The 15,046-nt window shown below is 41.3% G+C and overlaps 1 protein-coding gene across 5 annotated transcripts in view; it reads right to left on the bottom strand.

The window, feature by feature from the left end:
• Positions 1–754: 754 nt before the first annotated feature.
• Positions 755–15,046, bottom strand: part of dscaml1 (Down syndrome cell adhesion molecule like 1) — a 107,178-nt gene continuing 92,886 nt past the window's right edge. For all 5 annotated transcript variants that reach the window (XM_069148107.1, XM_069148108.1, XM_069148109.1 and 2 more), the window contains 13 exons: positions 12,991–13,108; positions 11,826–11,989; positions 11,593–11,691; positions 9,736–9,924; positions 8,821–8,949; positions 8,516–8,674; positions 8,224–8,379; positions 7,995–8,025; positions 7,751–7,869; positions 7,459–7,611; positions 6,985–7,179; positions 6,490–6,798; positions 755–6,034 (listed from right to left, as the gene is read on the bottom strand). In XM_069148107.1, coding sequence (XP_069004208.1) covers positions 5,454–6,034; positions 6,490–6,798; positions 6,985–7,179; positions 7,459–7,611; positions 7,751–7,869; positions 7,995–8,025; positions 8,224–8,379; positions 8,516–8,674; positions 8,821–8,949; positions 9,736–9,924; positions 11,593–11,691; positions 11,826–11,989; positions 12,991–13,108 — 2,402 coding nt within the window. In that variant the 3' untranslated portion in view covers positions 755–5,453. The remainder of the gene's footprint in view (positions 6,035–6,489; positions 6,799–6,984; positions 7,180–7,458; positions 7,612–7,750; positions 7,870–7,994; positions 8,026–8,223; positions 8,380–8,515; positions 8,675–8,820; positions 8,950–9,735; positions 9,925–11,592; positions 11,692–11,825; positions 11,990–12,990; positions 13,109–15,046) is intronic.

The following is a 15,046-nucleotide window of genomic DNA, read 5'->3' as shown; positions in this document are numbered from 1 at the left end:
TTGGTGCCCAGTATTCAGTTTACAATATCAGTTTAAAAATGTATTTTCCATTTTTCCTCTTAATTAATTACTTTTTGTATTTAGTATATATTTACAGACATTGCTGTTACTGTGTTTTATTTGCAGTCTTAATATCCATAAGATGATATTTATGTGGATTTAAGTACCAAAAATACAGCATTACATCTTTCTATTTAACTCTGAAGCTCTAATAAGAACAGTCTCTTTTGTTTCCATGTCTTTCAGGCACATTGATATCAATAACTTTCTTTTCTGATTGGCTGACTCTTTTCTGAGGGTCTTGTTGGACTTGTAGCTTGTGGCGGAAAGACAGCCTGTTGTTTTCTTCCACCTATAAGTTTGGATAGTGGATTGTGCTGTGGACGGACACAACACATTTGTGAAGTCCGAACTGCACAGTTGTTGAATACCGGCTCTGTGCATTTCTCTGTGGACATGTGATTTGACACTTTGACCGTATTTGTATGCACCTAGACTTGATCAAAAAAGAAGTGAAAATCAGAATTCCTACAATGTAGGACCTGTAAACTTTTTCCTGCGAGAGCAAATTGTTCCCATAAGACATGATCATAGTGGGGGGGGGGGGGGGGGGGGGGGTGTCTGTGGCTCTTAAAAACAGTGAGGTTACAAAGGGATGAAGGAGCCGAACCCATGTTGTGATTACAGTCAAAGCAAAAGTCTTCACATAGTTAATCTCAGATGCTCCATGGTTCTGAAAGAATGAGCAATATCATCAGAGTTTATAAAAAGATAGCTTTATTGCACAAGGTGTTGAGTACTCTTTTTTAACGTTTTTGTATGTTTTCATAGAAAAGAAAATGTAGAGTTAAACACAAGCAATTGCAAATTGAAGCAACGTTTCCCCATAAAAGTTTAAGGAACAACCTCTGGATTTTTAAAATGTTTTCATTAACCCACTTTTAAACTGTTCAATTCACCACTTTCTTTTGTCTTTTATAACCAGCAAAATTTTCAGAACATGCAATGCTGCTGCCCCTCCCCCCCAAAAATGGAATAATTAAAAAAAAAGCAAACTCTAAATCAAGCAACCAGTGACAAAGTAAAAAAAAACAAACAAAAGATAAATAAAAATAAAAACGGAGACAACGCAACCAAATGCCCTGTAAAAGAAGAAACCAATATTGTTAACTATGCATGGTCCACTCTGACATGTTTTAACTGGTCCATAAATCAAGATAAAGCAGTGTCTGTATAATTCTATAGTTTTTCATTAACTCCTCTTCTGTTTCATTACAATAACTTCAGTTCAAAGTTTACATTGTGCCCTGGATTTTAGTGAAGATGTCGAAAATAGTACTCATTTATACAAAACACTTTCCTATGTACACAAGTCTTCTAATATGGAGTAGAAATCAGGTTGTACAGGTGGGCAAAAGGGTACAGTGAAGGGGGATTCTGATTGGTTGACAAATGTGGAAAAGGTTGGGAAAGTGAAACATGTGAAGTTGGCTTTACAAACAGAGGCGAAATCAGTTTGAAAGCATGTACTTGCATTTTAAGGAAAAATCCACCCAAGATCACATGGACATTGTAAATCATTTAAATAAACATTTGGAAAACTGGTCAGATAATGGACCGACTGCTGCCAAGAAATTGTCACAGATCAATACAAATAATAAATAACTGTAGTTTCAAGTGTTGGTGTCATTCCATTTTGGTACTTTTAGTTTATTTATTTTTTTCTTCAATAATGGCAAAAACTTATCTGCAATTTTTGATCCCTTATGCCCTTTTGAATAGTTGTACACATAGAAGAGATATACTGTAGAATAAATTAGTAAATATTTAATTAATTACTTGGTGAAATGACATATTTACTAACCATCTTTTTAAGCATTTTTCATTATTAATATTTTCTTCAGAACACTAATGCATAACCCTTACCCCTTAAACCATAGGGTATATATATATATATATATATTTTTAATTTCTATCTGAAAAAACATCCCCAAATTTAGTAAACAGCCGTAAAACTGCAAGGACAAAAATGATCAACCTTTGCGTCTTCGGCCTAATCAGAACAAGATTAGAGAGTAAACAAAAGCCTTATAACAGTGAGTCAATTAGCACTGTTGTTATTGAGGCTGTTGTAAAATGTTTCAACTTCAGCGCTACCAAATTTGATGCAACAGAAGTGAAGCACAACAATGCTACACCCCTTTTAGTCATAGCAGTACTACATTTTGTTTTTATACAGTGGCAAATGAATTCTTCTAACTTCTGTGCAAGGAAATTAAAACAAGAAATTGCTCCCTAGTAATAGGTTTTGCCCAAGAGGACAAAAATGTATGCAGTACTGAGTACTCCACAAAAGTCAGGTTAAAGTTGAAAGCAATAAAACATACCTTACAAAATGTAACTCCTATCAATCTGGAAAATTTGCTGATTGATAACTGATATAAAAACCACATAAAATTATCAGAGGGTGGAATTTTCTTTAAAGACAGACATTACATTTACTTTTAGCAAACTGACAGAAGATCAGCGTCACAGTAGAAGCAACTTCACTGGAGAACTGGGGATAGCAGGTTGGACAGAAGTTTATTTCATAACTCCAACCAATATCCATACAACTAAGTAAGGGAGCCCCTGCTTTTGGTTGAGAAAACAGGTCTGCCCATTCCCAAACTCGTGCTTTTCTGAAGACAAGTATATGCATAACTTGAAACATAGTCCAAAATGAAAAGCATCATAACCATTAGCAACAGAGAGCAAAATACATGTCTCTTGAGTTTTAAAATAAAGGGTGCATGAATACATTTATCAGCAGTTGTAATTTTTACTATGTGATATGTTCATTTACCTGCAGTCCTGGAGTTTGGGGAGGACTTGCTATGACATATAAGAAACAGAAATACTTGTTGGTCTGTTTGTCTTTATGAATTATAGTTGAATAATGGCATTGAGTTTGTGAACACACCTTTGGAAGGTACAATACAACATAATACAAGAGGCTCTCTTACTGTATAGGCTGTCCTCGTTTCACTGTTTTTCTTTTTCAACACCACACTTTCTGCACTGAGCCATAGACTACAGTTAACCAGCGACACTATCTCACACTATACTTTGACTTCACTGTGCTTGTCCTTTCATCTGCTACCTGCTGCACAGGTGCTGCACCTGGAACATTTACAAAATCACAAGAGGATCGTAGTATCATTCCTCAAACCTAAGTTTCACCATTTAACTGTCTTTCACACCATTTCCTTTCTCTCCAAGATCTTCCGTCCATGGTTGTGCTACCCGTTTAAACTTCCCTCTTCTTTTTCTTCTTTCCGTCTTGCAATTTTTCACTCTGAGCGATTGTCTTGTGATCTTTTATATATATTTTCAATTAGAACGGCTTTTATATTTCTCTGCTTTTTTCAATATTCATATATTTGCTATATATTTGAATAGAAATATATATGTACATACTTTTGAAAACAAACATATATCATATCTTTTTTCTATTGCGAGAGCCCTGATGTTACGTTTTACCATTGCAAAACATTTGGAGCAACTCTTTTTTTTTTTTTTGGAACGATCCTTGTAATGGAATTAACCTTTGGGAGAACAAATTAATGAAAAAAATAAAACGGAACAGATACAGTACCATGCATAAAGCTAAAATCAATTTCAGTGAGGTGGAGGGACTTGAAAAGACTTCTTTTAGTTTTAAAGACCACTTATTTCTGAAGAAAAATGGTATCTCGCTGCTATTTGCTCCAACTATAATCCCAGTCACTGTCCGCTCATGAATTCCAGATCATTCAAATATTATATTTTTTCTAATACATCTTTGCTGTACGTTTGCAACTTGTTTTATTATTCGTGCTGTCATTGAACTTCAAATAGCATTTCTGCCCGTCTGTGCATATCAGACCTCATCTTTCAGTCTGTATTTTTGACTAGCCAGTATGCTAGCAATAGGTCACAGTGACACTGTATGGATATGATGAGGGACTGGGTGGGTAGAAGTGAAGGTGGGAAGGATACAAAGGGAAAAAGGGGGTACAGGTAAAGAGTTGAAACAAAAGAATGATGGTATTGTTGCACCATAATGAATCATAAAAAGCTCCCTTTCTTCTTTGCTTTGAGGAAGTTAAAGAGAGAAAAAGAGGAACCTGTTTATTATCAGCTGCAATTGCTCTCTTTGTAACCCACTTCTTCAGTATTTTTCTTTTCCTATACCATGTTGTCAATCACACTTAACAAAACAAAGTTCAAAATGCTGGACCAAATTAGGTTTCATCGTCAGCATCATCATCATCATCATCATTACTGTCCCATATCCCCAATCACAGGTACAAAATTAACAATGGGGTGGTTCAGCTTTGACACAGACGTCTGCCCGAGAGGTCAGCGTACAGATTGATGTTAAAAAGGTCCATCGTTGGTGTGTGCCTGCCACATGTACACATATATATTTACACATATACACTCACACTCACACACACACACACACACACACACACACACACACACACACACACACACACACACACACACGCAGGCTTGTGAAGTCTTTTGTAACTTGGATCCATTCTAACTTTTTCTTAGTGCACATGAGATTATAATTTCCATCATCCCAAAATAAACAGAAAACTTGATGGAAAAAAAAAAAAAAAAAAAAAGGTTTGGATTCATCTTTCACTTGATGATGCTAGACATTTTTTAATCTTCTCTGCTTTGAGTCTGTTTATAAAAGCATCAGTTAAGACCACTATGCTGTGTCATCCATTGCATGTATAAGAAAATTCCCCTTGTCTCAAAAGTGATGTTGAGACGACAGTCCTTTCACTGCCTCTAATGTATGAATCCATGATGGAGTAACCTCTGAGAGCCCGTGTAACACCAAGGTTGGAGGTTTATGCATACAGTAAAAGCATCCTGCACATGGCACAGTGCTGTGATATGAGCTCCTTTTCCATCAGAGGCCAGAGAAGTTACATATTTAAAAACCTTAACACACATCTGTGTGAAACTCAAGCAACCTGGTTCATTCTACGACTGTCTTGATCCAAAAGAACAAGACAGTGCACGTGGAAAGCATTTTGTGCATAAGTACTGTGTCCTTGCCAGAAAATGAAACTATGGAGTGAACAAATAAATCATTGATGTTTTGGCAAGTGATTACCAGGGTGATTAAATTAGAGAGAGAAAAAAAAATGACAGAATTATAACAGAAAGCAATCAGGCAGAAAGAAAGGCAAACACCTGTGCTGTGGAGACCCAACTCTGACCTCTTCATATAGTAGTGTCAATGGGAACCCATCCAGCCCCCTGCAGCCTGGCACAGCGCAGGCACTGACGGGTAAGCTGTGCATGTGTATGTTCCTCACCCCAATTTTCCATGGAGGCTCCAGGCAAGCGCTGGCTTAACCAGCCTTCTATTAAGAGTTACAGTGACAGGCCGCAGTGATGGCAGGCTACACCAGTGTGTAGGACTTGGAGTAGGCCCCTGCCCCTCCATCCCTCTGCTTCTGTAGTCTGCCTAAGCCCGAGGAGCTGCTCTCCAAGAGAGAGTCTCTGGATCCTCCCATCTTGGAGGAAGATGAGGAGGCACCGCCAGGGGTCCCTCCTGTGGCCCCTGCTGCCCCACCTCCACCGGAGGATGATGATGCCCCAGCAGCCGCAGCAGTAGCAGCAGCAGCTGCTGCTGCACTCTGGGCCACTGAGGCAGAGGAGCCAGGCATGGTGAGAGTCCTCTGGGGAAGTGTGGAGCTGCTAGAACTAGCAGATATCCCCCCACTACCTCCCCCTCCTGTTGCTCCTCCAGAGGAAGCCCCAGAGGAAGTGAGGTTGGACAGGCCAGAGTGGCCCATGGTCAGGGCCTGTTGTTTTGCAGAGTCCATAGTCACATGACGGCCCTGGGTGTGGTATGCACGTTGGGCCAGGCCACGAATAGAGGCTTCACGTGGTGGAACCACTGGACATGGGTCATGATGCTCTGACTGCTTTCGGAAAAAGGGATCTGACTTCATGTAGAGGGGTAGGTTGCAGTAGTCACCTGGAGGGGACAAGTCAAATTTTATGTAACTGCAAACTCCTGAACAAGTCAAAAGGATACCATAATGGATACCATTTGTAGTGTTGTTCACTAGAAAGATTTTCACTACATTTATCAAATTTACTGATGGCACTGGATTCATCTGGCAACATTATTGGTATCTTTGCACACCATTCTTTAGTAAACTTAGGATCTGAGGTGCGATCAAAAAGTTCCAAACGCCTGTAACGACCAAAAACCGTACCCGATTTACATCTGGCCGCCATCCCATTAAAACTAGACCCCTGATGCATATTTCATTAGTTATCTATAAAGTATATATACTTTACTTGAATAAAGTCTGACCTTTGGCCTTACTAATTTACTCATTTTCAAATAAGTTTTAGACTTAAAATATCAAATGAAAAATAATAATAATAATTTCAAAAAAATCACGCTTTGCAGCAACCACTTACTCTTGGCGCGGTGTGGAATGGGCACAGCTACATTCTTGCCACGGTCATAGTCTTGGGGCTTGGGCGGCGAGGCAGTGAAACGGCAGATGCCAGGCTCTGACGGTGTGCTCATAGACGTCATGCTGTCTGCATTGTCATTGGTACCTGTGGTCATCTGATCAGATGAGCTGTCAGAGATAAAGCACTCTGTAATCTCAAATTTGGCATGTTGCAGGTGTTCCTCCAGCTTGGCATGCTCATACGCTCTTGCCAGCTCCTCGTAGGTGGACGAGGCACTCTCTGTCGACACCATGCTGTTGCGACCCTTATCTATGGAAGAGGAAGAAAAGGGAATGAAGGCGAGCACATTATGCAGCTATATAAATGCTGTTGAGATGTAGCCTACTGCAAAATCGTAGCCTACTGCAAAATCGTATCCCACTGCGCTTTTGAAAAATAACCCTGAATGTGTGTGCACAGTACTGGCTGTAAGTGTCATTTCACCCATGTACCAACCTGTGTCCTGTGAGAGGCTGGCGCTATAGCTGTCACTCTCTGTGACAGTGATGCCATGCTGGGAGCCAACTGTGCGCCAGTCTGAGGTGAGAGTGCGGGCTGGCGTGGAGGCCTGGCATTTGGTCAGAGTCCACTGACTGGAGTAGCGGTTCCTGATGCTGTGTGTTGACTTGACACTCTTCCTCGACACCGGGTCTGGTGGTAAGTGGATAAAGAAATAAGAAGGTGCATTTGCACAAAGCCAGGAAAGTGAGCAAGCATTTATCGTCACCTTATGATCCAGAGACACTAACTTGATATTTAACTTGGAATCAGAGCATCACTCGCGCAGAAATGCAGGAATTTATGCAGCTTATGCTACGGTACATACAGTATTTGTGGTGAATAAGGCTTTTGCACTCGACTACATAATACTGCTTCAGTCAGAGTAACCGTTTACTAATAAAATGGATAGTGAGGAGAAAGAGCACATACTGGTTCCTGGTCTGATGTCGGACATGTCAATCAAAGGACCGGTGTTCTGGATGAGGGCGGGGTGATGGACAGACACACCAGTGCAGAAGCTCTGAGGGTTCCCGGTTTGGTTGAACTCTGTGTCTGTCACAGGGATTGTGGCCTTGTCCTCACCTATGAAACACAGAATGCAGGTCAATAACCAAACAAACAGTCTAATGTCTCTGAATGTTCATAACACATTAATGTAATGAACATTTGATTTAATACTGTGCACAGACACGTGATCACACACAACAACTGTGTCTCTCACCAATTTGCTTGATGCCTTCTTTGTCCTCAATTAGCAACTGCACTCTAGGAATGTCGATGTGTAACCGTGGGCCCTGTGGAGGTCCTTTAACTGGGGTGTCAAAGCTGCGGTTGTTTTTACTAATCCAGAAATACAAGACAAGTACACACAAACATTCATGGTTGCTAAATGTGGATTTTAAGTTACACTAAATCATATCTTAGACTGATTTTGTGAGAAGGACTACAATAAATACCAGCCTTACCTGATTAGCATCTCTGCCAGGCTTTTGGCATCTAGAGAGAGCAGAAGATATAACAAATAATGCATATTTTCAGACAAACAAATCAGTCTTTTAAAATAAAGGCAACTCTAGAGACCTAATTCTAAGATTCTCTCTGAAGTCTGCTTCTGCCTCGTGAGTCTCTCTAAAGACATCTTCTTGCCAATTCATCCCTACCACTTGTCTCCTCTCCTCTTATTTTCTCTCTCACCTCTCAGTCTCTTCAGTCTCTTTTCTTTGCGTTTCTTGCGAATGATGAAGAGCAGTGCAACACCGAGAGTGACCAAAATCACAGGACAGCCGATAGAAAACAGCTTCTTGACATCGTCATTCTTTTCCTGGGGGGATTTAATCGGAGGAATTGTGCCTGTACGCATGCAGCAAGAGAACAGATTAGTTTCTGCTCTTTCATGACAATATTGTAAAAGTGAAGTTATTTTTAAAGCGGTAGACAAGACCATTTATCGAGGCAGAGTGCCAAATAAAGACAGTCCTCTACTCACTGCCATCATAGTCCAGTGTTGCAAACTCTGAGCTCTGGTTGCCACAGCCAGCACTGTTACACGCTTTCATCTTCAGCTCATACCAAGTCGCTTCTCGTAGTTCTGCCAGGAACACATCTGTGGTAGCATTGGTACGCACACTCTGCCATGTCCATGTATCTGCAAAATGACACCCACAAATGTTGACTTTAACATTTTTTGCTTTTATTCTAACAATTTATTTCTATTAAGATTGAATTAAGGTTCACATCTGTTGCATCTCCAAATATTCCCAACAATTTAAATGATAAAAAACAGTGACTCACTTTTTGGTCTAAACTCCAGTGTGACAGCGCTGATTGGACAGCCTCCACTGGCCCAACCCTGCAGGTTGAGGCGGGCGTGGCTGGAGTTAATGTGGGTGAAGACCGGCTGATCCTTGTTGAACTGGGGTTCTGTAAAAGCAGCAAAATGGTCTATGTCTGTCTCAATATTATTTCACAGGTAAATGGCACAAGTGGTAATTTTTTAGTATTTTTAAATAGCCATGAATTTTTTTTATTTTTTATATAGTTTATATAACTTTCATTACTACCACCACGGGTCTTCGAATAAAAGTCGAATACTTTCCGGAGAATATCGAACTCTATTTTTACCTGAAATGCTCATGTACTACGGGACACAAGTCAAGTTATTTATAGGGACATTGCTTTGTTATCAAGCGAGACATTGCGATTGCTGAATTATGTGTGTGTGATTATGTTGAGTTAAGTCCCTGAATCGCTAGGGTCGGGCATATATTTTGAAATATATCCCCATGGACTATTATTAGAAGACCTATGGCAGTAGTAATGCTTCACTACCAGTCACTTCACAGAGGTGAAGTTATTATCCCAAAGCCAAAAGCAGGAACAATTTAGTATCTACAGTTTTAAAAGTCATTTCTATGTTGACAAGAAAAGTCAAAGATAAAGGATTTTATTGCTGTTCTTTTTTTGTTGTTGTTGCTAATAGGTTCTAATGTTCCTCATACTGTGGGATGAATGCAATATCAAGTATTTAAAGCTTCACTGTTGAGTGCATCACATCTCACTTGTGACCTATTTTCCAATGTGTTTTAGACTTTTGCTATTCAGAGTTCATGTTATTGCTCAGCCCTTATTCTATCACTCAAAGATGTATACTTTTCACCTTGTATCGAAGCACACTCATTTCTTACAACCTCTTTTCCACCTTCTCACCTCGCCCGTGGGTCTTTGCTTCTATGATCTCACTGATCCGTCCGGCACCAACACTGTTCTTGGCAGCCAACTTGACTTTATACCAGGTCCCACAGCGCAGGTTGTCCAGTTTAAAGGAGCGTTCACTAGAACTGATGAAAACATCTTTCCACTCCTCTGTGTTGTCTATAGAGTACTGCAGCACAAAACCTGCGAACAAAGAAAGACACAACAATAATTACTCTCCTTTCTCTGTTTATTACATGTTTCTCTATTTCACATCAACCCTATTGAAGTTTATGACACTGGTACCGCTACTGTCCACTAGATGGCAATGTAAGACTATATTTCTTATGCCCAGTTAAACCTCAGTTGGAGGAAGGTCTAGCTGCTCTATGTCTATGCCGCCATTAGTTACCTACAAACCTCAAGACTGGGATGGCGCTGACTGAGCATCTATGCAAATGAGGGTGTGCAATATGGTGACTGTTTTTATAATCAGTTGCCTTGGAGAGCCTGCACCCTCCTGCTCTGAAACACTTTCCATCTAATCCTCTCTCTGTCTTTCCTTCTGTCTGTATATAATTATGCATATATGAATGTCTCCCTCTCTGTTTCTTTGTACTCACTCTCACGCTAACAGATGGTGCGATAGAGTCCAAAACATCAGAAGGGTTAACATTTGCCGATCGAGCAGTGTTTTGTTTGTAAGTTTTATAGTCACCCTCTGTCTGTCACAGAACAGAGGAGGACACAGCAGAACGTAACAGAGGATAGCAGAGAGAACAGTACAGAACAGACTATTGTACAACAGATTAGAACATAACATCAATTTTCAGTGCAGGATTACCAGTTGACGCAATTTGTTTATCAGTTTACTTTTACTTTATTTTTAAAGAGTCTGAAAAAAGGCCTCATAACCAGTGGACATTTTTTTTTTTTCATTAAAACACAGACTTTGATCTAAAAGGGAATAGTGTACAGACGCCACTGCAGTAGTAATGCAAAATAGATGCTTGATGGGGAACTTCAGCATTGCTTACTGCTGACACAGTGCAGATGGCTTCTCAGACATGCAGGCATTCTGATATACAAGATATACACAATGGCTTTATGGATAAATGAGACACTGGGTGACATATACAAATACTAGTTGGTGGTGCATCATTTTTTAACATAACGATTCCCACTGTTGGTGTTAATTCCAATTAACGTGCACATATTGCACAGATCTTTCTTTGGGTCTTCCTGGCAGTAAGGATCTCCCATATGATCAACCCTAAATATTATATTCTGTCAGCTTTTGGAGACTTTAAATTATACTTCAAGAAATGGATAAAAACAAATAAAAGAGCTGTGATGTAATTGTATTTTCTGCATAGTTTTTACTGCCATTTGTTTTGTAATCACATGAAGTACAAAAAGTCTTCCTGGGTGCAGTTGTGTTTCAAACCTCTACATCAACATCAATATAAGCTTGGTGCTTGTTGGTGCCACATACTGTAGCTATAAAGAGTCAGGCCGATGGCAGTGCAAACATCTCATACTGACAAATAGCATGGACAAAGGCAACGACTGAAGTCACATTTGCATGCATGCCCAGTCAGGCGCTCACACTATGGCCATCCTCACACACAGCTCACCAATAATCAGACAATCAAACAGACACACAGTCAACAGGGAAACATAAAACCAGGACGCCGTTCAATAAGCTTATAGATCACTGGGTACGCTAACAACGTGCCAGGTAAAAGACAGCTCAAAGCACAGACAGGGTGTAAACTAAGACACGACAGACATGTTGGCTTTAAACAAGATCAAAGTGACGAGATTATACAAGAGGATAGAAATACAGTTTTCTTTGCTAGGGCAACATACCTCTGATCGAGCTGCCTCCGTTGTCTCCTGGTATCCAAGCCAGAGTGATGGAGGAGGTGGAGGTGGTGGAGACGGTTAGACGAGGCTGGTCTGGAGGGACTAAGAAAATGACAGAAAAATGTAACAGCTCAATAACAATTTTACTTAAAGTATTATATATTTCACATGAAATGTTATAAATTCTAGAATAGAATGGTGTGATTACAAGTGCGTCAGTATTGGCGTTTTCCTACCTTGTACCAAAAGGTTGACGATGATAGTGTCAAATCCCAGCGTGTTGGTGGCTGTGCAGGTGTAGTACCCAGAATCTTCAGCTTTGACAGAGCGCAGCACCAGTGTCCCATTGGCCAGAATGAGACGCTGTCCATCCAGAGACACTGGGATGGCTGTGTCCTCACTATTAGACAACAAGCAGAGAGAATTGTAAGAATAAATCTTAAGACTTATTTAACTGTATTATGTTAAAATGTTATTCTTTTGTCATTCTTTATTCTTTTGCTACAAAATTGGGCATGTGGTCACTGCACAGTAAGGATGTGTAATGATTTTTGAATCATCATTAACAGAGGAAAAATGTCATAGTTTATTGCCTTGTCTTACTTTCCCTGTTTTTACTAATTCCTGGCAGTAATGCATCACTACCACCAGAAGTTGGCGGTAATGCACCAAAAAGCTGTTTGCCAACCGAAAAAAACATGTTATTACAGGCTCTGGTAAATTGGGTGTGGCTACTGGAGATAAGGTGCTACGGTGCAAACAGCAGAAACATGCAAGGACTACCACTTAGCTGTCAAAACATTCTGTTTGGAATTTCTTCAAAAGATAAACAAAGATGAGGTGCCATGCAAACTCTGCCAGGTAAAGCTAGCACATCACAAATCAGCCTCAGCTATACAGTCATTTGAGAGCGAAGCACAGAGCAGACATTCGATCCACAGATCAAAAGTAAGTTTTTGCCACCAGACGAAGTAAGCTTGATATTAGACGTGCAAAGCAAACAACAGCCCTCTTGTCAAAGATAATCGCTAAAGACATGGTTCTCCATCAGCTCGGGGTTTTCAAAGTTTGGTGATATTTGTTGAGCCAGAGTTTACAGCATGAATGGATCTGTATGTGTGTGTGTGTGTGTGTGTGTGTGTGTGTGTGTGTGTGTGTGTGTGTGTGTGTGTTTTGCATAATGGCTTACGAGTTCCCAGCGAACGTTGAAAAGAATTTAATCTTTTTATTTTTTTATTTTCATGCCTTCTCCACAGTTAACTGCATTGTTTTTTTCTGAAGATGCACAACTTAAATGACATCATTCTGTTGTTGGACCAACCTGTTACTTTCATAGTACAAAAAGACTTTCAGCAGCATGCACACATAGCTTTATTAAACATTTCCAGGGTGGATTCTCACCTGTCTTTGGTCCATTTTATGGTAGGTGTAGGTTCCCCTACTGAGCTACAGGGCAGTCGCACCTCCTTCATCCAAGGAGTCGTAACTGTACCCCCAAATGACAGGATTTTAGCTGGGGCTGGTGGAAGATGAGGAGAGGAACGGAAAAGTTAAAGGTGTTTAAGTTGAGAAAATAAATAAAAAGACCATTTGAGCTAATTGCATGGACACCCAAACAGACCATAATACGAGCAGGGCAAATAGCCCAATTAATATCTACCAATTAGATAATCCTGCTGTTGTCAAACAAGCTATTTTAAAACCCAATAAACAATCAGTGGTCTGAATCAATACATTGTGAGGGTTCATATGAAATTCATGAATGCATGCATGTAAATTGATTTGTTTTCCTTTTGGGATTAACTACAAGTGTGACGTGTGTGTTGTATTTCCTGTTTACAGCAGTGTTAAATGTGACATTGTCTTGCAAAGAAAAGAATATAAAAAAAAAAGAATATAAGGCAGGACAAAGATTGAGCAGAGAGGACATGAAAAAAATATCCATCCATTCAGGCACATAACCCTCTTATTCTCTGTCACTCCCCCACCCGCTCTCTGTCTCTCTTTCTTTCTCAAGCTTGGCGTCTTAATGCTCGTGCTCTAGTGCACTTATGTTAAGGTTGAATGAAGTATTGAGTGGGCAAGCCTGGAGGACACTGCCTTTTACAGCTGCCGATCAGCTGCCGCACACACCCATATGAGCGCACACTAACAAACCTTTGCACCCAGAAGTCAAAGGGATGAACAGATAAAGAAAAGGATAACATGGTGGAAGTGCACTCTATTCATTCTTACTGCTCTATTCTTCCTGTCTGGTAATCCAAAGCCTATTGATTTAACTGCCATCTTCATTTTCTTAAACACTTGGCCTCTCTATTGTCTTGTGTATTAGTTAGCTCTAGTCCTATCGTGTCATTTTCTCTCGTCTTGTTTTTCCTCCACCTCCTGTCCTCCCTTTTGCTCGCCCTCTTATCACTTTCCTGATTGAGGGGAGTTTATCTGATGCCCCCTGAACTCTGAAATCAATAGCACACCTCTGTCCCCCCTGGTGAGCTGCATGGACACAGAGCCCTCAACTTCAAAGGGCTCTTCCACCATCGACGCCATGACCCCCCTCCCTCCCCTCTCTGTGACGACTGGCCAGGTTAGGAGACAGCTGGAGAGACTTCACCAGCGCAAGGCTGCAGGGCCTGACGGCATCAGCCCCGGGGTCCTGAAGACCTGCGCCGTCCAGCTGTCTGAGGTCCTGCAACACCTCTTCAACCTGAGCCTGAAGAAGGAGGGAGTCCTGGTGCTGTGGAAGACGTCCTGCCTGGTTCCAGTCCCCAAGAAGACGACTCCATCGGGCCTCAACGACTACCGACCGGTTGCCCTCACATCTCATGTGATGAAGGTGCTGGAGAGGCTGGTCTTGGCCCACCTCAGGCCGCTGGTGAAATCTTCACTGGACCCGCAGCAATTTGCGTACCAGCCTCATGTGGGAGTGGACGATGCCCTCATCTACCTGCTGCAACGAGCTCAGTCGCACCTGGACGGAACCGGTGGCTCTATGAGAATCACTTTCTTTGATTTCTCCAGTGCATTCAACACCATCCAACCACTGCTGCTGAGTGAGAAGCTGCAGGTGGTGGGGGGGGGGGGGGACACCTCCACCGTCTCCTGGATCACTGACTACCTAACAGGCAGACCACAGTTTATCCGTCTGGGCAGTGTACAGTGGTCGGTGGTACTGGAGCTCCACAGGGAACTGTTCTGTCTCCCTTCCTGTTCACACAACTGACTTCCAGTACAACTCAGAGTCCTGCCATCTGCAGAAGTTCTCTGATGACTCTGCAGTGGTAGGATGTATAAAGGATGGACGGGAGGATGAGTACAGGGCAGTAGTGGAGGACTTTGTGGAGTGGGCAGGAAGAAATCACCTGCTCCTGAACGTGGCCAAGACCAGAGAGATGGTGGTCGACTTCAGGAGGAAGACGACGGTTCCACAACCGCTGAGAGTTCTGGGAGAGGAGGTGGA

Source organism: Embiotoca jacksoni, unplaced genomic scaffold (genome assembly GCF_022577435.1).
Source record: "Embiotoca jacksoni isolate LCO1_2020_lvr unplaced genomic scaffold, fEmbJac1.0.p SCAF_14, whole genome shotgun sequence".
NCBI lineage: Eukaryota > Metazoa > Chordata > Actinopteri > Embiotocidae > Embiotoca > Embiotoca jacksoni.
The sequence above is the reverse complement of the archived record's forward strand: the minus strand, read 5'-3'. Positions and strand labels throughout refer to the sequence as shown.